We start from the raw sequence: 25,473 nt of genomic DNA, 5'->3' as shown, positions 1-25,473 counted from the left end.
TTATTTTTTTCTCCGAAAACTGGAAACAAACTTTTTTTCCAAAAAAAAAACCATAGCCCCCCCCCCCCCCCCCACCCAGAAAATCAAATGGTTGCTGCCTAATAGCTAATACCTGGAACGTAGTACCGGGAACCAGGATAAAAAGTGGCAAACACAGTCGTTTCTAAGGACTTGCATGCTTTCCAAATGATTTGAGTTATTTTTCTTTTATATTAATATATATAGTTCAATTTTAGATATACAAAAAGATACCACATCATTTCCGACTGAACCGGCAAATAAGAAACCGAAAAAAAGAGAAAATTTTATTAATTGCCGCCAATTTCATTTTTCCGCGAAAGTATCCCAACTTCAAAATGGCGGGCTTGAGTATGAGTCACATTGTTGTTTTAGAAGGAAACAACAACGATCTAGACGAACAGACAAGGTAAGATGGTAGACTTGTATGCTCTGTGGTTTATTTTTTTTCAAGAGAATTTTCAATAACAGGAATTGATATATATATACTTTAGATCGTTCGAATTATTTGAGTAATACATTAACAGCTTTTTTAATGGAATTTTGCGTGATATTATATTATCCAGTGTTTCTTTTTTTACAGCTCAAATGGCTGTTAACAGCAGTATGAAATTTGGTAAAATGCTATACTATGCTACTGGTTTGATATTCGGGTGTATTATGTTGTCGTCCGCATGCAAACTATCCATTTCCGGTTATAAAGGGAAACTGGTCAGTAATGAAGTATTAGAAAAGAAAATCCTGAAAGTCGAGAGCATGATGAGAGAAACACTTGGAAGACAAGAAACGATGCTCCACAAAATCATGGGAAAGGGACACAAAGGTAGGGAAAAATGGAATATGAATTGGATACCATTTTTATTTGCTTTCCGAAATTAACTTGGAATTCATGCCAAGAAATTGCCTCCGTTGAAATTTTGCAAACACCCCATAGAGCAAATTACATGGATGATTAATATTGACCATTTGGTATATGGCTGTGTTCTAAGCGACACGTACATGAAGGTCATAAATTAATTTCTTCAATGAAATCTAATCTTTAGCTACTAATGACTGCCGTAGGGGGTCGACCGGAATTTTTAGCGAGGATTTCTTGGCATGGAGTAACAGAGAAAACTCATGGTAAGAATTCATAGAACAGAAAAGGGGCAGTGGCAAATATTTCATGTATATTTTGAACACGGAGAGAATTTACCTGCACCTTTTGCCAAACAAAACCTTTCTTTTTCTTATTTGTGCCTTCCGACTTTATGTTTTGAATTGTAGTTTCACTTTCCGTATTCGGTATTTATTCAAATGTAAGCTCCACATAGTAAAACTAACGTGATGCAGGAATATAATATCTTGGAGTTAGACTATTTCTTTCTTTTCGGGCGGAGACTCCAAGCAAACAACATGCATGTGTATAACGGCACTGTAGATTTTCGTATTAAATAAAGAAAGTTGCCGGTCCGGTAAATGAATAGATTGGTTAGAAAGCAAGGTTTTAATTTTAATTAGATTCGAAAGCTTAATTCGAGGGTTGAAAATAGAGAGCACAAATAAAAGGGGGGGGGGGGGGTTCCACAGGGAATATTTGTATCTTATGAACTCTATATTTGAAAGGGTTATTTTTTTATGTAATTAAAAAAGAGAAAAAACAAATATAGGACAAATTGTGATTGGTCTTTCTTCCTTTCTCCCATGCCAAGAAATTGCCTCCGTTGAAATTCTGCAAACACTCCATAGAGCAAATTACATGGATGATTAATATTGACCATTTGGTATATGGCTGTGTTCTAAGCGACACGTACATGAAGGTCATAAATTAATTTCTTCAATGAAATCAAATCTTTAGCTACTAATGACTGCCGTAGGGGGTCGACCGGAATTTTTAGCGAGGATTTCTTGGCATGTACTCAAATCTGTGAGACTTTTTTTTATTAGGATAACGTTTTGTTCACTCCAAATTTCATATCGTTTTGTTGCAGATCTATATGAATTAAACCAGCTAAAGAATTATCAAAAGCCTAAAAATATCAATTCGCCATACAAGGATAATAAGTAATCATGTTGTATAATTTTGCTTTTCATGTTTATTAATGTACATACATACAATTGCGTAACTTGTTATCGTCTCTCATCAATCTGTACATATTGGCTTATTTATGTTCCAGACCATATGAGTATTTGGACCGTACGCATACGGTCCGGACCGTATACGTATACTCGTACGGTCCGACCTACGCGTACGGTCGGACTGTCACGATGAGTATACGCGTATGGTCCAGTACGACCTAACCATACATGTAATCTTATGGGTTAAATTTAAACAAACATTTATCACAATCTATTTTTTTTTAGTTTTACAAATTATTATTATTTTAATAAGATGGATTAAATGAACAAACGAACAATTGAAATTATAAGTTTTTAATTGTATATCTGAATCCTATATATTTTGGGACTCTCGACCAAGGTGACGCTTCCAAAAGTAACGTAATGTTGTTTTTTTTACATTTAAATGTTTGCAGTTCATGCATCTTCCTTTGCATTTCGGCATTTATTGCTACCATTTAGTGTAACAGAAAAATGACATTAAATTGCAAACGCGCGCTATCTAATTCTTCCTTTTTGGGTAAATGCAAAAGTATAACACATAAGTATAAATGCCGTGAGAATCAAATTCAATATGATTTTATAATTAACATATATATAGGATATCCAATTTTACAGCTAGTAATTATGTGTTTTTGGAGGAATATTGCTGCATTATATATTCAACCCGAGTATGGTTTTATTCAAGCAGTGACATACAATACCCTATAGTTATGATTCTGAAGTTTTCTTACTTTTTGATCGTCTTATAGATGTGTACTTTTGCAATGTGTGCATCATTTCGTTTTGTTGAAAGCAGAACATAAATATTATGTGGAGGAAGGAACACGCGAATGCAATTCATGCCGTCCCCGAACGCTTGTGGCGACGTCAAATTATGATAACGGACAAACTTGCACTTGACATTTTCATTATCCGTATTTTTGAAAGATAACCCTGTAATCTTAATGCTATTTGGTGTACCAACTGCAACTTTGAAAGTACTTTTAATTAATATAGTTAACAAAGCCGAAAAATAATCTTCACGAAATCAAATCTCTGTTTCTTTGGCCGTAAAAGTTTTGTGAAGGCATGAAAGCAGGGCTTTCCATTGAAATTGAAGTAGAAGGCTCATTTAAAATTATAGGCGGCTGTAACATGCGTTCGGCAAAGCCGGACGCCCACCAAGCTTAAGCTTGGTGCCTTAAGCTCTGGCATAAATAGAGCAAAATCCTGCATTCTCGCAATCTCCTGGCACCTAATTTCATCTTTCAAATGACCATTATTTATGTATGAAATTAAAGAAAGAAAAAAAAAGAAATTTCATTTTTTTTTTATGTTAGTTTTTTATTTTCATTACCTTATGCTTAAAATTCATTTACTTATAAAGGAGTTTTATTTAAATAATCATCCGGTTTGTTAGAAATCTTGATCGATTTATTTTGCATAACTACGTGCATTTGTAAACAAATGACCCCCCTTTTCTCTCTTAAGACAGTTACGCGTATTTAAATCATAATTATTTCCCAAGCATTGACAGAAAATTGATATTATCCTCTGATTTTCTCTTTTTTTTTGTAAACTGTTCAATAAGTAGGATACATAAATCATTAGGAAATGTTATTCATTTGAGGTCGAGTCGACAATATTCTACTTTCGTTTTTGACCTTGATTCTCTGAACACCACGTGGGCTTTGAAAAATGAACTTCAAAAGATACTGTTTTCCAGATTCTGAACAATATGATCTACTACACTTTCTTTAATTTGACTAATAATATTCCATAACATAAGATTGTCATTCTATCCGATTGTCTTCACGTTTCAAAAGCCAAAAAAACCAACGAGTTAATGACTATCGGAACGTCTCTATTGTTATCGTTCAATGACCACCGGAACGTCTCTCTTGTTATCTTTGAAAAGAAACGATGCATTCTGACTTTAAATAGACAACCAATCAGTGACCTGAATTCATGTGAACTATATTTAGCCCAAGGTAAACACTGACTTTTCATCCTTGTTTATCGTGACCGCGACTTTGCGACAATACGTCTCTCGGCTGCCTGTAAACATTTCTTTTTGAATTTATATTTTTGTCAGTGAAGTAGCCGGCACTTGAAGCCACCGGAAGCGGCGGATTTCCGCCAGCTACCGGCTTCAATGGAAAGCCCTGTGAAAGTTTAACTAGGGCATTTCCGCAAGACATTGCAAATCTATATTGTTTTGAATTGAATATGTAGCTCAATTTATTTTTCAATTCGAATTTTGGGAGCTTATACTTAGTACAAAACGATCGTGCTTACAATTTAATGAATTATCTGTCAAAATTTTATTTTTGAACTGAAATGTTTCAAGTTTCCAAATTAAATTTCCGATGGGACATTTCCGTACATCATATTCTTTTGAAAATATGTATGCAAATTTTAAATGGAGACAGCCATGTTAACCAAAACTAAATTATATCACGTCATAGAATGTTCATGCAAAATTTCGAAGAGTTGCGTGAACATTTCGCGAATTGTTCGAGTTTTATGTTTCGATTTTGTTATATGGGACAACGCTAAGTAAACGTTTTTCGGATAGTCTGTGTCTTCCTAACCCCGTATATCTAACGTTGCGTCATACTCATAGTTTAAAATTGTCCCTGTCAACACAGAAGCGTTGACAGAATGATTCTATTCACTTAAGGACTGTAATATTTTTTTCTGTCTAGGCCACAATTAAAAATATTTTGGTTTGCCCAAACCCTACCCAAAGAATGAGACAGTGGGTAGGTAGGTAGGCATTTTCTTTTTTTCTTTCAAGAAAAGAAATTGAAGTATCGGGTGTTTATTAGTCTTCATGCCTATCTGATTAAAAAAAAAACTTCTTCAAATCAGGACAATAAAAGAATTTGAGTAGGCAGCTTTTTTCTGGGTAGGTAGCGTTTGGGCAAACAAACCTATTCTTTTTTATGGCCCTATGAAGAAATGACATAAAAAATGTGGTGCACACTGAATTTTGGATATTTCTTTTTTTCCCTCGCGGTCATATTCCCTCCATTTTCTTCGGATATGACGTTACATAAAGAAAGCGAACTAACGCGTATTAGTACATGTATAATTTCCGCGGTTCTATGATAATGTCCACTTATTTATCCTCAAAAATAACTTCATCTACAGGTACAGAGAGTTTCAATCCATATCTATTCGGTGTAATTAAACAGATACATCATGTTATGGAGGGATATTTGCGAAAAATAACAGTCGTTGGACCGAATTACCCTCAACTTGCGGCTCTGGAAATTTCACAGTCCCTTGACTGGTATTTTTCACAAATACCCCTCCAGAACATGATATATCTGTTAAGTGCACCACATTTTTTATGTGATTTTGAATAGACAGACAAAATATTACAGTTATTTCTTATAATTTAATTCTAAATTCCATTTAAAACCGGAGTAGACCATGAAAAAATCTTGATGACGTCATGTTCACATGACTGAAAAGTTAAATCACAAAAATACTGAACTTAGAGGAAAATCAATTCGGAAAGTCCATAATCACATGGCAAAATCAAATAACAAAACGCATCAAAAACGAATGGGCAAGAACTGTCATATTCCTGACTTGGTACATGCATTTTCAAATGTGGAAAATGGTGGATTCAACCTGGTTTTATAGCGCTAACCCTCTCACTTTGATGACAGCTCATCAAATTCCGTTATATTTACTAAATTATGTCTATGGGCTGATAAACAAAACAAATATCTTGTGGAAAATGATCTACTTTATAATTTACAATCTGGCTTCAGATCTGCTTATTTTACAGATACATGTCTTATTCATTTGTTATATCATATTAAAAATGAAACTACTAAGGGACTTTATACCGGAATGATAATGTTAGATTTACAAAAAGCCTTTGACACTGTCGACCATCTTATATTGTGTAACAAACTACAAAAAATGGGTGTCAAATGTACTAAATGGTTTGAATCATATTTATGTAATAGACAACAAAAAGTTAGTATTAATGGTACTGAATCTGATTTAAGATATATTACATGTGGAGTACCACAAGGGAGTATTTTAGGACCACTTTTATTTCTATATTATGTTAATGACATGTCTATAAGTATTAGTAAAGACTGCAAAATTTTATTATATGCAGATGATAGTACCATACTATACTCTCATAAGAACCCAGAAGTTATATCGGAGAAACTGGGTAAGGAACTTGAATCTTGTAGCAAATGGCTGATTGATAATAAATTATCACTTCATTTGGGGAAAACAGAAACTATTCTGTTTGGGTCAAAACGTAAATTATCTAAAATTCCTAAAATTGTGAGAAAAATTTAGGCCTTAATATAGATAATTCTCTTTCTGGAGAATTTTTTTTAAATAATATTATTCAAAAGATAAATTCAAAATTGAAGTTCCTATACAGACAGGCAAAATGTTTATCAGAACAATCAAGAAAGACTTTAGTAACAGCTTGAATTCAATGTCATTTTGACTATGCCTGTTCTGCATGGTATGCTGGTGTCAGCAAAAAAAAAATAAAGATAAGTTACAAGTATTACAAAACAAATGTGTTAGATTTATAAAAAAAACACTGGATATAGATCAAAAGTTGATCATAATGTATTGAATAGTATTGGTTATGTTAATATTGAAAATCGTGTTAAACAATTGAGATTAAACCATGTACATAATATTTATTACCACCATTGTCCAAATTATATGTATTCAAATTTCACAAAGCTGAGACATTTAAATCATCATTTTACACGAAATAGTGAATATAACTTCTGGTTCCTCCAGTAAAAAGTCAACAAAAAGACACATTTTATTTTAATGGCATACAAGATTGGAATATGTTGCCAATTTAGGTTAAAAAAATAAAGAAAATTAAGGATTTCAAAATTAGGGTCAAAGAGCACTTAACCAAAAGTTATAGTGCGGCTTCATCAGACTCCTTTTTATATTATTAATCCTATTTTTATATAAATTACTTTTAAGGATTGTACTTAGGTGAGGTTGGGTGAAAATTAATAAATCAAGAATTTTGAATTGATACTATAAGCCGGTAGAACATTCGTAAAGGATAAAATTAAGCTAAAAATTTTGATATGGACCTCCTTTTCGAGATATTTGAGATTTAAAATATGGCGGAAAAAGGCTGACTCTGACTTTTACCTTATATCTGCATTGGTATTATTGGGTCTCAAAACAAAAGAAAGAAAATCAAGAATCTTGTAAAATTTTGGTAAATGACCTTTCATGAGCTATTAAATCTTAAATGAAAAAATAAATGGGTGTTATGGGGCAAAATATTTTACATTGTATTGTATGGAAAAACGCCAAGAGTCCGAACATTTGACAAAAATTCCAAAACCTCACCTAAGTACATCCTTAATATGAATTTTTATGTCATATTATTTTGTGTGTTATCTTTTTTTGTATGCCGAACACTATAAGCCGTTTTACAAGAAGGGAGCCCATTGGAAACAAGCTTTAGAGCTTTCATGGGTTATCCCTGATAAAATATCAGCAAATTATTTCATACACTTAAGGATACTGCACTCATAAAATGCCAATATATTTTACCATAATATGTGTTATTATCATATACTTAGCATTAATATGATAGCTTTTGCATATGTGTTATGGGCGGAAGTGCACAAGCCATATCTTCCCACCCGGGCTGATAACCCATATCAAGTGCCTCTCGTGCAAAAAACCCATATCAGTGCCTCTCGTGCAAGTTACTTCCGGTGTTTCCGGTATCGGTTGTTTACTTTTCCATTGTGACGTCAGATGTTTTTTATGACGACGTCAAAATTTACGCGGGAACTTTTGTGGGGATAGTTTAATACTTGCTAACAAATGCCATTGACAATTATGAATCATTTTATATTACAACAAACATGGAGTAGTAATGATCGTAAACCTCTTCCAAATTTTCAATGTTTCAAAATGCCTCTATAGGAAATGTTACCATAAATATATAAGGAGTTAATGATGCTGTTGGATAACTATAGTATATTTGATTCATAATTTTAATTTTCTTTATAAAGTGTTTGACTGTTTTAGTTATTGCATTAGTTTATTTGCCTTACATAAAACTATTGTCGGAAGTATATGATAAAGCGATTAATACATGGCCTTTTCCATATCAGCCTGGGTATCATCCCTCGACCCATATCAGCACCTCGACTCCGTCTCGGGCTGATATGGGGGTCTCGGGATGATACCCAGGCTGATATGGAAAAGGCCATGTATTAATCTCTATTTATCGGTCGTCCCACTGTCTATATCACTCTGTTCAGCTCTTAATATTATTCCTTATCATGTCTTTGTGACGTCAAATACGTTGACCCGGCCTTAATAACTTTTTTTTCAATTCAAAATATTTTATTGTTCAAATATCAAATGTACATTTAAACAAAGGGATTGGACAAAAGGCAGTGCCTATACAAATCCTTTCCCATAATAACTTTGACCCGGACATATCAGCAACGTCATAATGTTTGAACCGACGTTAATAACTTTGACCCGAACTTATCAAGTCATCTTTTGTGTGCTGGTGAAACAAAGAAAAACTTCTGAAACACGCAAATATAGCCCGATAAATCGATTATCAGATTATCTGCATATTGATATTGTAAAATATCAGCTGCTTGACATTATATATGAAGGCTTTTTGATCTCGTTCGCTACGCTCACTCGACAAAAAGCTTCATATTATGTCTCGCAGCTGATATTTTACGATATCAACATGCAGATAACCTGATAATCGATACGTATTGTCCTTATGTATCGTATATATTGTGTATTGTAATTATAAATATGCTTGATATTTTATTGAATAAAATATTATTATTATTATTTAACGTCAGACAATCAGAAGACGCGTTACATTCAAAATTAAATTATATTTAAATATTCGGTTATTTGGATCGCGTATGAATATTTTTATAAAATCTTATTTCTAAAAGTTTGATTAAGGGCCCCCAATTAAGGAAAGAAAATATCATTTTCTACATCTTTCCATCCTCATCATTTTAGGCATTATTCCAGTTATTGCACACAAACCCAATTATATTTTACCAGGTTCACATACTTGAATGTGACACAGCTTTACCTTTTTTTTTGTCTCGATCGCGTTTAACGTAAAAGAGTAGAAAGAAATACCCTATCGTAAAATAATGCCTTAAACTTTAACCTTCAAAAGATAAATGTACATAAAAAAATAAAATCCGTAAGAAGTTACTTGTTTCAAGACTTAAATAAAAAAAAAAAGCAGAAAATGCCGGGGCATGGCACAGTGTCCTATAAGGAATAAATATAGATAAAAAAATAAATAGCAATTTAAAGAGAAATGCACGTGTAAAAAAGAATAAATGTTGGTTAATTGAGTAAGTTTTTAATGGTTCTATAGCAATTACGATACAATGTTGAGTAAAACACGTCTTTTAAGATTCTCGTATGTAAGAATTTAATTTACAAGTTTAATCATAAGAATTAGAATGGTACCTACCTAATTTAGTGCTAAATGTGTTGACCTAGCTAGTCATCATGTGAAACCTTGATTATATTAAACATAATGTATTCTAGCATACGAAAATCATTAACCATAATGTAAAATCTTAACTGCAATCAAATGTTTTAGAAAACTATCCGTTGTAAAACAAACAAGAAATCCGACTAAAGAAATATAAAAGAAAATGAGGGTATGACTTGCGGTAGTTCTGGAGTCGGAGCAAAGTACCCAGGAAAATGAGCATACTCCAGAGAGAGGAAATGACTCGGGTATGTTTGGAGTTCGAGCAGACTACCAAGAAAAGCGGGCTTCCCACATATATAAGAAATAAAGAAACGATAATAAAAATAATAATTAAAAAAAAACCACAAACGCTCTTACTATAAAGATGAAAAGATCGAAAAATGTAAAGTATTAAAGAATAAAATTGTTTTATTAATAAGAAAAAAAAGAATAAGAATATCTAAAACGCAATAAGTCATCTTGGTCATAACAACTTGTAAAATCAAAACATCTAATATAAACTGATCAAAAGCCACAAAGTCAAATAGTGGAGGATTTCTGTTGTGCGGGAAAGAGGGGGGAAAGCGCAGACTAAGGCAGTTGCCCCCCTTTCCCGTTGAAGGGTTTATGTGTTGTTGGTTTCTGTTTACATGTTTCTGTACAGTATTCAAACTACGACAATTTGGGGGACTGTCGTTCGCGTACGTGTTCTTTCGAGGCCACCTGGTGAATAAAACAAAGATGTGAATATACGTTTATTTCGAGTCCAACCATACGAGTAAATTAATCAAATACATAAATATGAAATAAAGAGTTTGATTCTTAAAATGAAATTGAATTAACAATTATCAAAATACTTTAAAATTAAAATAGTTTATCATGATATTAATGGTAACTTTAACTAAGAAAGATTTCTGTTATAAACTTACATTAAAAGATTATAAAGGTTACGTTATGTTTTTAATTAAACAAAATTGATAAGTTTACGAACTTGGTGAATAAAACAAAGATGTCTATATATGTTTATTTCGAGTCCAACCATACGAGTAAATTAATGTTTGATCCCTTAGGGTTTCCCATTTTAAACCCCAAGAACACGTGCTAGTTGGACTTGTTTTATTCACCAATCAAAATGACTTTTAGAATACTTATTTTTATAAGAACAGATTCTATTGGTTAGATCTCTTTTTATCTAATTTACATTTTTACATGATTTGGGGTTACTATTTTTAATTACTTAATACTTTGTGTTGCAACCATTAGGGAAATCCGATTATTTGGTTAGATAGAATTCTAGGTGAACAATAGTTAAGAATTAGATATATTTGCTAAAGGAAATACTTCTAAGCTAGAGTTTAAGCTGTCAAACATTATTTATATCGCTAAGTGTCAAATAAGAAGAATTTCACATCTAATACTTATATATCAAAAGTTACATAACATTAAAGACTTTCTAATTATATCTTTTTATACAAAAAGCTTTATACAAGAATTAGTTATTTTCTACAATTACATAGAAGATTCACTTAGTTTTATATGAAATATTAAAATTTATTTATTTAAATATTTTACCTCATTTTACCTTCATTATAGTTAAAACAGGGTCCCTTTTTCATGTCCTGCTGGTATTTTGAAAGTAGCACATGAAGGTATATTTTTTTATTACATATTTGATTTAATCAGGCAAAAAATAGCCTATATGGAAATTTTCATCAAACTGTAAATATGGGATCATAACTGTATCGTATGCCCTTAAGATACAGTAGAACCCGGGTCTAGAACTACATCTATTTTATACGGTCTAGAACAGGGTTTCTCTAATTTTTGTGCTATTTTCACATTTCCTGACCGGTGTGAGAAAAATATTTCTCCTCACTAGTGAAAAATCTGTTCTCGGGAAATGATTAGTCGAAATTTGATTATGACGTCTAAATGTTTTGTTTTCTTCTGAATTTTCCTATTGTGACGTCATGAAAAAAGGCGACCATGCCTGATGACGTCGCATATAAAGAACACAAGTTTTTGAAAATCTTTGAAAAAGAAGGATAAAAATCATTAGAGAAACAGATTCCTATACTATAACTCGTGTATTACGATATTTCTCCACTCTCGACAGTTAAATTTTATTATTTAAAGCCGAGCTCGGCAAGCCTCGCGCTTTAAATAATAAAATTTAACTGTCTCGAGTGGAGAAATATCGTAATACACTTGTTGCAGTGTAGGAATCTATATGTGTTTTTCAACATTTTTGTTTACAACAGGGTATGTTTTTCTATGTTTTCTGGTTAGAACAGGGAATGATTTGGCATGTGGTGTCGGCCCAGCTATACCCGAAAGGATAGTCAGTAACCACCCAGGATTTTACCATGCTTTTTTTTAAATATGATAAAATGAATATTTTTAAGCCACATTTTTCAAAATTTGGATAGATTGTTTATGTAAACACACTTGTTTGTAATTAAAAGAAGTCTATGAAATAAAATATGAGAAGTTAGGTTTTAAAATATGCTCTTAAGAAAATTTAAAGAAAAATGATGTCATCGACCTTGCTTTCAAGCTACTATAGTAAAACTTCAACAATATAGTCACGACGAAGTTTATATTTATAAAAATAAAGGGGCAGCTTTCAATAACGATTGTTTATTCTTTTTTTCTTAGAAAAGAAACTTCCACTTGATATGTGTTTGGAAGATGTGTCCCTCAAGAAGTTGACAGGACAAAGTTCAACTATTAACCGTAGATATGCTTCACGCAATGGTGTTGACGGCGATCTCCATTCACTGATTCATACGAATTCTGAAACGAATCCATATTGGTGGGTAGACCTCGGAGGTGCCTTTTCAGTGCATCATGTTGAGGTTTGGAATAGACACGCCGCCGGTAAGTAAATGAATATAAGGCCATGAAGTCATAAAACTTTCGAATCAGTTTTTTTTACACATACTCCAAATTCAACCAATCAAAATGGTTTCTGACACAGAACAACTGTAGTCAAAGAACTGATAATTTGTTATCTGATTTGAATTTATAATAGAATTTTTGTCTTCCTCCAATACATTATGCTTTTGTGAATTGACACCCCCCCCCCCAAAGAGAATAACAATTTTAAAAAATCCCCTTTTTTGCTTTTGTGCAATACACTAAGCTGTGGCGTATTGAACACCCCTAATAAAAAAAAAAAAAAAAAAATTTACAACCCCCCCCCCCCCCCAAAAAAAAAAATATTCCTGAAATATTCAAGTAAATATCATTCTTTTAAAAAGAAAATTATCATGAAACAAATGAAAGAAAATCAGCAGTTATTTCAAAGATCGTAATTGTGAAATAATATCATGATTAAATAAGGTAAGTGAAATACATGTAAAAGTGAGTTGTTTTCAGATCTCAGTACAAATATTAACTAGAGGCTCTAAAGAGCCTGTGTTGTGTCGCTCACCTTGGTCTATGTGAATATTAAAGGAAGCAGATGGATTCATGACAAAATTGTGTTTTGGTGATGGTGATGTGTTTGTACATCTTACTTTACTGAACATTCTTGCTGCTTAAAATTATCTCTATCTATAATGAACTTGGCCCATTAGATTCAGTGGAAAATGTTAGTAAAAATTTACAAATTTTATGAAGGGGGTCAATTGACCATTTCGGTCATGTTGACTTATTTGTAAATATTACTTTGCTAAACATTATTGTTGTTTACAGTTTATCTCTATCAATAATAATATTCAAGATAATGACCAAAAACAGCAAAATTTCCTTAAAACTAACAATTCAGCAACCCAACAACGGGTTGTCCGATTCATCTAAAAATTTCAGAGCAGATCAATGTTGACCTGATAAACAATTTTACCCAATGTCAGATTTGCTCTAAATGCTTTGGGTTTTGAGTTATAAGCTAAAAACTGCATTTTACCCCATGTTCTATTTTTAGCCATGGCGGCCATCTTGGTTGGATGGCCGGGTCAATGGACACATTTTTCAAACTACTAACCCAAAAGATGATTATGGCCAAGTTTGGATTAATTTAGCCAAGAAGTTTCAGAGGAGAAGATTTTTGTAAAAGATTACTAAGATTTACGAAAAATGGTTAAAAATTGACTATAAAGGGCAATAACTCCTAAAGGGGTCAACTGACCATTTCAGTCATGTTGACTTATTTGTAAATCTTACTTTGGTGAACATTATTGCTTTTTATAGTTTATCTCTATCTATTATATTAAATAACAGTAGAAAATTCAATTAAAAAAAAAAAAAATCGGGAAAATTTTCACGATATTTTCATTGTACTAATGAACTCAAAATCGTTCAATTTTTTTTTTTGTCGCGTTTTTGAATTTCCGGATCTGCGCAGAAATCTACAATGTACTTCCTTTTTCCGGTCTCGTTTGTATGAAACTTTGAGTAAAATATATATATTTTATCAGTCTAGACTATAAAATAGGAAGGGACGCAATACCAAATTTCATTTTTAATAATTCCTTGATATGAAAAAACGTTACCTGATGATAGCGTTACTTTGTTTACATTGCATATGACGTCATAACTTAAATAACGTCACAACTAAAATCCCTTACAACAGAACCAAAATCGGAAAAGTTACGATATTTCCGTTTCTTTTTTTTTTTAACAAATATTTAAGGTAGCAATAAACAGTTAGGAAAAAATAATAAAATTAGCCCTTATGAATTTTACCATTCCCTTTTCATTGCTTTCTTGCAATATCAAGCTTACTGTTTGTGTCATATATGGGCATATGTATGTAATCAGAATCTTTCATAGATTTTATTTCCAGTATATAAAATGGTAAAATATAATTTCTTTTTGGTGTATCCATGGCAACAATCTGCATTTATTTGTTATAAAATATTGCAAAAAGGGGGGGAAAGATGTCACATATTTCCCCAAAATTTGACTAAAAGTAGAATTTCAATTGCTTGAAGTAATACCTTTTCTGAAACTGTGTACATATATCATTCAGCAAATCCAATGAAAATCATATGTCTTTCATCTCATTTTTTTGTAAAATTGCGTCAAAAACTTCGTGTAGAAAAAGAGTGTTTGTAAACAGTACATTAATTTCTGGACCGATGGCCGGTCTAGCTATGAAAATACGGACTGTCAAACAGAAAACAGCCCATAAAACATGTAAAAAATAATCTTGATGCTCTTATAAACTACCTTTGAAGGCTAAATTAACACTCATCTGTCTAAAAATGAATTTTATTTCACAATAACTTTCCTATTTGAAAAATCCACAGGGGCCATAATGCGAAACTAAACTCCTAACTGTGTATTGCTACCTTAATAGTAAATATTTTTTTCAAAATCTCCCTTTTAACTTATTTTCTGAGTTCTGCTAGCTAAAACGAGTAAATTGGCCTTTTATTTTTGAAAATTGGTTGAGTAATGAATATTTTATGAAGGTTAGCAGTTGACACTGAAACGCGACAAAAACTGATTTTAAGAAAGGTGCCAAGTCAAAGTGTAAAATCTTGTCTCTACCTCAATGTTTAGCCAAATCTTAAAAATTGTACCTCTTTTGGCAGTTTTTTAATGTTGAATATCATAATAAGATCTCTGATGATGCACCATTGTACAAAATTGAGCAATTTTAATCATAAAAATGTTAATCTTTATGCTTATTGCATACCAAAGACTTGATTAAAAACTTGGTGATGGGGATCAATTTCTTACATCTGATTTAACTATACATCTAATATATGCCAAAATGTAACATGAAATCTTGATAAAAACAATAATATGATATATTCGCAAGAAATAAACCAACGCGTTCAATACTTGTGCTACTACATGCAGCCCAATCCATCAGAAGCAAGCGTTAAGCCGAAAGAGTACAAATAAAAGCATAGTGTCAAAATGTCTAATTTTGGTTGCTAAGGACTGTAAACAATAAAATTGACACACATTGTCATTGTTAAACACTTAATTTACTCAGAAGTTGATTTTGAATCTAAATATCAATAGATTTGTGGCATGAAAAGTCTTAAATTATACAATTCTGAGCTTGGTAAGTATGCCATAAGGTAGCAATAAACAGTTAGGAAAAAATAGTAAAATTAGCCCTTATGAATTTTACCATTCCCTTTTCATTGCTTTCTTGCAATATCAAGCTTACTGTTTGTGTCATATATGGGCATATGTATGTAATCAGAATCTTTCATAGATTTTATTTCCAGTATATAAAATGGTAAAATATAATTTCTTTTTGGTGTATCCATGGCAACAATCTGCATTTATTTGTTATAAAATATTGCAAAAAGGGGGGGAAAGATGTCACATATTTCCCCAAAATTTGACTAAAAGTAGAATTTCAATTGCTTGAAGTAATACCTTTTCTGAAACTGTGTACATATATCATTCAGCAAATCCAATGAAAATCATATGTCTTTCATCTCATTTTTTTGTAAAATTGCGTCAAAAACTTCGTGTAGAAAAAGAGTGTTTGTAAACAGTACATTAATTTCTGGACCGATGGCCGGTCTAGCTATGAAAATACGGACTGTCAAACAGAAAACAGCCCATAAAACATGTAAAAAATAATCTTGATGCTCTTATAAACTACCTTTGAAGGCTAAATTAACACTCATCTGTCTAAAAATGAATTTTATTTCACAATAACTTTCCTATTTGAAAAATCCACAGGGGCCATAATGCGAAACTAAACTCCTAACTGTGTATTGCTACCTAAGTTACAAAAAAAATAATTCATACAGACTTCGTCCCCATATACAGGAAATGCCTGCCTCATATTAATATTCAAGATAATAACCAAAAAGAGCAAAATTTCCTTAAAATTACTTATTCAGGGCCAGCAACCGAACAACGGGTTGTCCGATTCATCTGAAAATTTCAGGGCAGATAGATCTTGAACTGATAAACAATTTTACCCCCCCCCCCCCCTGTGTCAGATGTTCTCTAAATGCTTTGGGTTTTGAGTTATAAGCCAAAAACTGCATTTTACCCCATGTTCTATTTTTAGCCATGGCGGCCATCTTGGTTTGATGGCCGGGTCACTGGACACATTTTTCAAACTACTAACCCAAAAGATGATTGTGGCCAAGTTTAGATTAATTTGGCCCAGTAGTTTCAGAGGAGAAGATTTTTGTAAAATATTACTAAGATTTACGAAAAATTGTTAAAAATTAACTATAAAGGGCAATAACTTCTAAAGGGGTCAACTTACCATTTCAGTCATGTTGACTTAATTGTAAATCTGACTTTGGTGAACATTATTGCTGTTTATAGTTTATCTCTATCTATAATAATATTCAAGATAATAACCAAAAAAAACAGAAAAATTTCCTTAAAATTTCCAATTCAGGGGCAGCAACCCAACAACGGGTTGTCCGATTAATCTGAAAATTTCAGGGCAGATAGATCTTGACCTGATAATCAATTTTACCCCTTGTCAGATTTGCTCTAAATGCTTCGGTTTTTGAGTTATAAGCCAAAAACTGCATTTGACCCCTATGTTCTATTTTTAGCAATGGCGACCATGTTTGTTGATAGATCAAAACTTCGGATACAATTTATAAACTAAATACCATAAGGAACATTCAGTTAAAGTTTGGAAGTATTTGGCCTAGTAGTTTCAGAGGAGAAGATTTTTGAAATAGTATACGACGACAGACGACGACAGACGACGGACGACGACGGACGCCAAGTGATGGCATAAGCACACTTGGCCCTTCGGGCCATGTGAGCTAATTAAAAAGTAAAGGTAGAAATATAGTTACATCCCAGCTCCTTTGTTCGAACATGGGTGATCTGAGCCGGATCACCCCCACCAGATCACCCCAGTTTGAGTTTCTTTGTTTTGCATGCTTTCCTTTGTTCTGTAACATTTTGTCGGGAATGTCAAATCCACTATAAAACTTATATTTAAATATACAATTATACGGAAAAGACTATCTATCAAAATTCACGTAGAAAAAATCCAGTGTATATGTTGGGATTCGAACTCAAGTCCTTAAGCATATCAAGATATTTTTATAAGTGGGGCGAGTTGGCAGACCTATATTCAGTGGGGTTTAAACTCTTTTCGTTAATAAGTGATTTGTCAGATTGATTGTTCAATTTGATTTTACACTTTTTCAAAAGTGGGGCGAGTCGGTTAACAAGAGTTTTTTTTTTTTATATAAAGTAGCGATATAATGTGGGACGATTGGCCAGTGGGGCGAGTTGACATTATAAGTTATCTACGTTCATATCCATATCTACGGATATGAACGTAGATAACGAATTTATCCCCGGTCTTAGTCCGAATCGTGCGAGTTTTTATGGAAATTCGGGTACAAAGTGTAACGTGAAAACAACGGTTTTTTCATTTTCTCAAAAACTTTGATTGAAATTTGGAAATTTTACATAGTTTCTACGGGGTGTAGGGTACTACCTTTGGTACCTTTGGTAGAACCCTACAGGTAGTCAAATATAAGACGTTTTTAATACGGAGACAGGGAAAATGAATTGAGTCAAATTTGGTGCTGAATGTTGTGAGAGCTACGTCATAGATGGTGTGACGTCAACGTGGGTCATTTGCATAGCTAGGTCAGTAGTCCCATTCCTTGAAAATGTGGCAGTCAAGTGATGCATTTAATGAAATGAGTGTAAATGATCGGTATAATAGGACAAAATCGTTAATGAATTAAATATTTAATTACAAACATCATGGATAATCTACAGAATTCAATATTTCACAAGGAGCAATCATGGAACTAAGGAAAACATGTGAAGTTCCCCGGGATAATGGTTAGCAACGTCCAGGGATATGGGTTCGCAACACCCAGGGGCTATGGGTTTTGTAACGACGTGCGTTAACCAATTAAAATCCTAGATATATACTAAGCCGGGGATAATGTTTGATATCTACTCATCGTGTTAGGGGGTCATAAAGGGTATAAATCATGTAGTAATATATAAAGTATATCATAATGGTTGTGTGGCGTTCTAAACGAAATTTTATGAATTAGAAATGTTTTTTCGTTTATTCTAAAACAGCTGGGATGTAAAATAGTTATCCCACTCGGGCTTGGTGTGTCAGTGATGATCTTACACTGACACACCGCGTCCTCGTTGGATAACTATTAATTACATTTCTACTGTTAACAGTAATGGAAAAATTTGATTATGATGATACTTTTAACTATATAAATAGTTTTGTCTGGGGACAAAGATGTAGTTGTTGATTATGTGGAAATCAGATAAATCATAGCATAACAAAATATTGGAACAAAAGCAATTTTAACAGCTGGATAGTATTAAGTATATGAATATATGAAATATAAGATTCAAGGAAAAATTACACTATAAAATAGATTCAGGAATATATTATATTAGTATCTTTAAAATCATTATAAATTACCCGTAATTACCTCCCTTTGATAAATTATGCAAATTTGTTGTACCTTTGTGAAACATTTTATAATTATAGTCAGTTATATATTGATTGCGAGTTACCTACATAGTAGTTAATGAGACTTTATTTCACGAGGTTCTGTGAAATATGGAACGGCAATATATACTGGTACATACTATCCGGCAAAACACAGATAGATTTTCACTCCTCTGGAAAAAAATACCTGTGATATACCATGTCTGGAAAAAAATTACTGTGACAAATTATCCTCAGGATAAAATATCACAGAGGAAGAAATAAACAGTTACATAGAAATCATCAAGTGCAAACTAACATTCCTTGTCGCTTGTTATAAATTCATTTCTTCAATGAATACTCATCAAATACTTTTTAAGATTCATCATAACCTTTTGGCTAAAATGGCCGTATTTACACCACAAATTTTACCGTCCGAGTACAGAAAAAACTGTGCACCTGCGAAAGTTTTAAGGCATGTCTGGACCTAGATAACTTATAATTTTAGATGCATTTTATGGTTAAGAAAATTATAAACTTTTCAGGATTTTGCTATTCATTTTTTCTTTCATTCCTGCAGAAGGTGCAAAAATAAACCTAGTTGGGAAAACGTTTGAGAAGCTCCCCTTCTATAATCGATGTTGTGAGTAGTATTGATTTAAATGGACAATAGATGGACAATAGACACCTGTAAACAAAAGGTCTTTTAAACTGTGTAGCGGAGGGGACCGTTTCAAGTGAAATTCGTGTGTTTGTTTATTTTGCTATCTTCTGCAGACTGGAAAAAATGCAAGTCAAAATCCAGGTAAGTCATTAATTTTCTGAAACATAGACTTCATATAACTTTTATATACCTAGGTCCAGCCATGCCTTAACACTTTCCTAGATGCATCAGTTTGTCTGTACTCATAGTAAATTTTAGTAAAAACGGCCATATTTTTCAATTCCTTCAGATGAACCTTAAAGAAGATGCATTATACTATATCAGACCCTAGTTTGTGCCCCCGAACACTTACCTACCTACCCTTATTTTGAAAAGGTTGTTACCGGAAACACATATATTTTTTTATACCTCACTTTCAGGTAAAGAGATGGGATTTTTTTCTGAGACAAGTGCTTGTCGGACCATCCGCAAGAACTTGCGGTCATCCGATGTTAAGTACTTCAGTACTTGCATTTGTTGAAGTTTTCTAGTTTCATACAAAGACATATAATTTAACAAGGATGATATTTTGGCAAATAATTAGTCCATCCTGGCTTCAATGAACATGACATGAAACAACAAATCGAAGTACTTACCTTGTTAGTATTGGATACCTAAGCTTCACAAAATTCCGTACAGACAACTGTACACTGCCGGCTCATCTGCATGTTCCACTAAAGAATTGTCTATTAGATTGACTAGAATTCTGTCCGCAGTGAAAGAGGTTCTTCAGAAATACTGTAAAAACTGTTTACTCGCGTAGTGGTATTAATCATAAGTGCATGATTTAAAAATTCGATAGAACAGGATAATGTTAAATCTCGGTCTTTTCCTGAAATTAGTTCTATCAAAACTTTAAATTTTTCAACCCTGTATACCACCATTTCCCATGTGAAACTGAAAAATCGCCTAAAAGAAATAATCCACAATTAACATAAAAATGTGGGATATCATAAGGATACATATTTGTTTGTTTTTGTTCTGATTGAGATTGCGACACGATGATGACTGCTATACCCCTATTTTTACAATTTTACTTCTTATGTCTGTTTTGTTCACACATTGTTGTCAATATAATGTAATTTGATACGACTTTCATACACGTGAGAGGTTTAGCGCTATAAAAAACAGGTTCAATTCAACATTTTCTACGGTTGAAAATGTCAAGAATATGACAGTTGTTGTCCATTCGTTTGATGTGTTTAATCATTTTATTTGGGACTTTCCGTTTTGATTTTTCCTCGGAGTTCAGTATTTTTGTGTTTTACTTTTAAGTACATCCTAATAAATATCTTAATTGGATTTTGTCTATTTTATACTTAATTCAACCTGCCACTTATCCTGGCGGAATCTCGAAGTACATACAAATTATTGAGACCATTCGGAAGTCCTGTTTTAGTTTATGATAATATTTGTAAGTCATCTGCAATAAGCAGGCGACTTGATTTAGAGTGTATGGTTCTTGGAAGATAACATAAACCATTTGCAAGGACCTCTGTGATATCATTAATGAAATATTAAACACAGAAATTACTGAAGTGAATGACTCTTGTAATATTAAACACTTCTGTTGACATGTATTTAAGTGAAGACCCGATGTGATCAACATGGTATTTTTAATGTTAGGTTCTTTCCGACCCCGATATTTTCAAGTTTGAACAAAAGAGCATTTCTCCAATACAGGTGTGGGTAATTGTTAATGAGGTCAACCAACTTCATTAGAATGCTATGTCACAGTTTAACGTCGCTAAACTGAAATACATTTCGTTAGCAACGTCATTACCTCTCCTTTTACTGTATCGCATGCTCTTTTAAAAGGGCATACGATACAGTTTGAACTTTCGATCCCATATTGAAATTTTATAGAAATACCCCCCCCACCTTAACATGATATATTTGTTTAAAATTGAGGTTCAAATTTTAGATATTTCCTCAAACTACGGATTTGTGGACGTATTTTTCCTTTCGACAGAAATACATAACTTTGTTTTAAAAGATAAACACAAGCTGTTTTTTGCTAAATTATTTGTAATTTCTGTTTTATATATATATATTGTGTAAATTTGTACATTTTATTTTTACAAATTACTCAAATGAAGTTGATCAAATGTTCATGAAGGTAGAACAAAAACACGTATTTTTTTGCTGTATATTAATCAAATTAAAAAAAAAATGCACTATTTACGTTTTCATGAAAATTGGCACACATAATCTTCTTACGTAATCGAACCAAATGTCATTTTAGGAAAGAGGGGTCCATGAACTTGTTTTCTAGTTAAATCAGTTTAAATGATAAAAAATCAGTCGAAAACTGCATCTTTTCTCGATAAGTTACAGTTTGACGTCGAAGCGAAAATAACAATTTACCGTTTAGCAACGTCATTACCTCCCCTGTACTGTATCGCATTCAAACGTAGGTGAATTTTGTGTCTTTTGTCGCTTCTGGCAAGAACAATATACATTACTACCTCAATCTGCATGAAATTGCAATAGAGTGAGACATGTCAAACATCCTGAATTGAAAAATCTGTATGCATGTATTGATGGAATGTCAGGGATGTATTAATATTCTGAATATTTTTATCATTTGCACGAGTTCCTTCTAAATGCAGGAACTGGTCACGGTGTTAAATCATTTTCATTTTCATTTTAGGTCATAGATTCCGTCAAGCGGATATTATGGTTGGCCCAACATTAAGTAAAATGACGGCATGCACTTATTACATAGGTCCGGCTAGAAGTGGAGAACTCCTTATACTTAAGTGCAGTAAACCTACAATTGGACGGATAGTCAAGATTGCCTTAAGAGGCAAAGAATACTTACAATTTATGGAAGCTAAAGTGTTTGCGTATGGCAAGACTTGTTTGGATAAACCTAAACCTTCACATTCAAGTTTGAATGTAACTACACATTCGCCAAAATAAAACATTTATTATCTGATATCAAGTATTATGACACTTTTCTTGGTGCTACCATTATCTTATTAAAGATTAAATCTGCCCTTTTTGTTTTTGATTATATAAGAGTATTCATATATCATTAGAACAACGGTACTTTTGCCTGTACATGGTAATTTGCATGCATACCAGGAGATGTGTGTTTGATTATAGAAAAAAAAAACACATTTAATTCTTTGCTTTCAAGAAATACAAAATTCACTTGACTGGACGGGGTATTGGTCAATATATACAGTTCCACGACGCGCTTTGAGTTCTCAATACATCCAAACAGTTTTTAATCAAGCCCAGAGTATGCTGTCAATTTCCATCTTTTTTAAACTTAAGCACAAGACTACTGCACAATGTTTATTGATTTTAAATGCTGCGTTCCAAACCAATTGTCCTAGAATGAACTACTCCATTAGTAAGGCCTAAAACCGGATTATATTTGAACACTGTCACATGCATGAATTAATTATGTTTCAAAGAAGAAGTAGAACACCAATAAGTGAGTTGGTTAATGATTGGTGAAATTTAATGATAGTTTATGATTATCCTTTGTAAGAATGTATAATTCTTATATGATTTGCATATTAGGGAATACGTTGATATGATTGGTCTAAAGGATTTCCGGTAGTTGTTCTTGACGTTGACGAACTTCTTTTCGTGGCTAATGTAATCAAGATGGCGGCGATAATAACTGGACTTCAAGATGTGTCCATATATATTGGCTAGTTTTAGTGAAATCTATTTTTTAATAAATTGCTTCGCTAAGCGCAGTTTGATACGACCGCAGAGGTCCAACCCTGAACAGTTGAAGCCAAAATGGACACAATATTCGCTCTTTTGAATTTGGATTGTAATTAAATATTTGACACATAATAGGTTTGACACAAAAGAACTGTAGTCAGAGAATACAGAATGGTTTATATGATTGAATTTATATTCGATCAAGTTTTGTAAAAGTTGGACACATGGTTGAAAAGGCAACAGTTACACCCACAGTAAAATATATCAAACTTTTAGTCTATCAATAGCTGCATGCTGCTACCTTCGCCTATGATTCCAAAATGAATGAGTGGTCTTTCTCTTTTCATACAGCAATTTAAAACAAAGTTTAGGAAATATATTCCTAGGGATTTTAAACATTGCATCAACAAATCGAAATGAAATCCTTGACCGCATTCATCATATAAAATCAAAGAAGAGCGAAAGATACAAGAGAAACAGTAAAACTCATAAATCGAAAATAAACTGACAACGCCATAGCTAAAATGAAAAGATAAACAGACAAATAATAGTACACAAGAAACAACATAAAAAACTAAAGACTGAGCAACACGAACCCCACCAAAAACTAGGGGTTATATCATGTGCTCTGGCAGGGTAAGCAGATCCTGCTCCACATGTGGCACTCGTCGTGTTGCTCGTGTTAGTAACAATCCGGTAAAAGTCTTATTCGGTAGGTCACATTTATGAAAAGGGAAGAGGATTGTAGTTACGACGTAAGAAACATATCCGATATCATTTTTGAATCGGTTTATATTCCATAACGGTCAACCAACTCGTGATGGCGTCCGTAAATTTTACGAAGGAATGATTTAAACTTCACCATTAATAGCATCCTTGTGAACAGAAAACCTCTATAAAGGAAATCATGATAGGAAATACAAGCGCGGGAATATCGTATCTATTGGGAGATATATACTCCGTATGCAGGCGCTGCTGGAATGTTGCTACATAGAAATGGAAAGTTGAAATCAGCTCGTTTGTCGTAAAGTTTTGTTTTTAACCGACCCTCATTGTGAATTTCTAGATGCAAGTCGAGATATGAGGCAGACGTAACTGTAACTGTTGAATCCTTTATCTAGAGTTCAATGGGATAGATGCGTTCAACATAGTCTACAAATTTTAAATCATTTAATGAGAGAACATCATCCTTATAGCGGAAAGTAAAGTTAAAGGATATTGCTAACTTCTTATTTTTCATACTAAGAAGTAACTTAAAGATTTTATGAAGTCAGCCTCATAATAATATAGAAACAAGTCGACAAGAATAGGGGCACAATTAGTACCCATTGGAATGCCGACAGTCTGTTGAAAAACACGTTCTCCAAACGTAACAAATATGTTATCGATCAATAAATCAGGCATCTTGATAATGTCAGTGTATTTGAAGCTTTAAGGACGTCCATCGGTAGTTTTACTGTCGCAAATTTAGTTTACCTGGCGACGCGTAGCGGAGACAGGTAAACGGGTATAAAACTACCGATGGATGTCCGAAAAGCTTTAAATACAATACAGTTATCTCTATTCTAATACAAAGCAAGTTCATAATTAAATTTCAATCATTATTTCAGTGTAAAATCTTCATTAAAGAAAATTCCGCGAAAATATGTTATCTTCTTTGGTCCCTACAATAGGTGACGTCATAGGTATGCTTCCGGCGTCTAGCATAAACACCGGGCGTTTTCTGGCTTCTGTGCCGCTTCAGAATGAATTAAAATTTGATAAAAAGAAGATTTTTAGGTGCAATATGTGAGTTTATTTGGCTTATTATTGTAGAAATTACATGTCAATACATTCAGTAATTCAAAATGTCGGCTTCCTTAGTTACAGACAAGGAGATAGAGAATTTTATTCAAAATAATTGAATTAGAATTTTAGTTTGAATCAGTGTGATTTTTTACAAAGTAGGTTTTATCCCTCCTTAAGAAATGATACTTGTATCTACGTTGGCCATTCTTTTTTATGAAACAAAGCAATATCAACTCTTTCAATTTGTCTTTTAGTGTTAAATGGGGTATACTTGTGTAT

At 32.8% G+C, this 25,473-nt stretch overlaps 1 protein-coding gene across 3 annotated transcripts; it reads left to right on the top strand.

Annotated features, from left to right (window-relative positions):
* Nucleotides 1-307: 307 nt before the first annotated feature.
* LOC139527611 (fucolectin-like) lies at nucleotides 308-22,716 on the top strand. 3 transcript variants are annotated; one of them, XM_071323142.1, is made up of 4 exons: nucleotides 308-427; nucleotides 602-841; nucleotides 12,284-12,505; nucleotides 22,370-22,716. In XM_071323142.1, exons 2-4 carry the CDS (start codon nucleotides 607-609, stop codon nucleotides 22,639-22,641), a joined length of 729 nt encoding a protein of 242 aa, XP_071179243.1. In that variant the 5' UTR covers nucleotides 308-427; nucleotides 602-606; the 3' UTR covers nucleotides 22,642-22,716. The 3 variants fall into 3 exon arrangements, with proteins under 3 accessions (XP_071179243.1, XP_071179244.1, XP_071179242.1); XM_071323143.1 differs by having other exon boundaries at nucleotides 421-443; XM_071323141.1 differs by having other exon boundaries at nucleotides 421-455.
* The last annotated feature ends 2,757 nt before the right edge of the window (nucleotides 22,717-25,473 follow it).

The sequence above is a fragment of the Mytilus edulis genome, chromosome 6, assembly GCF_963676685.1.
Source record: "Mytilus edulis chromosome 6, xbMytEdul2.2, whole genome shotgun sequence".
NCBI classification, from domain to species: domain Eukaryota; kingdom Metazoa; phylum Mollusca; class Bivalvia; order Mytilida; family Mytilidae; genus Mytilus; species Mytilus edulis.
The sequence above is the reverse complement of the archived record's forward strand: the minus strand, read 5'-3'. Positions and strand labels throughout refer to the sequence as shown.

Excerpts from the sequence above, each read along its gene's own strand:
- LOC139527611 (XM_071323141.1), top strand. Across the intron at positions 842-12,283 it reads CATGGGAAAGGGACACAAAG|AAAAGAAACTTCCACTTGAT; the intron begins GTAGGGAAAAAT and ends TTTTTTTCTTAG. Across the intron at positions 12,506-22,369 it reads TTGGAATAGACACGCCGCCG|GTCATAGATTCCGTCAAGCG; the intron begins GTAAGTAAATGA and ends TTTTCATTTTAG.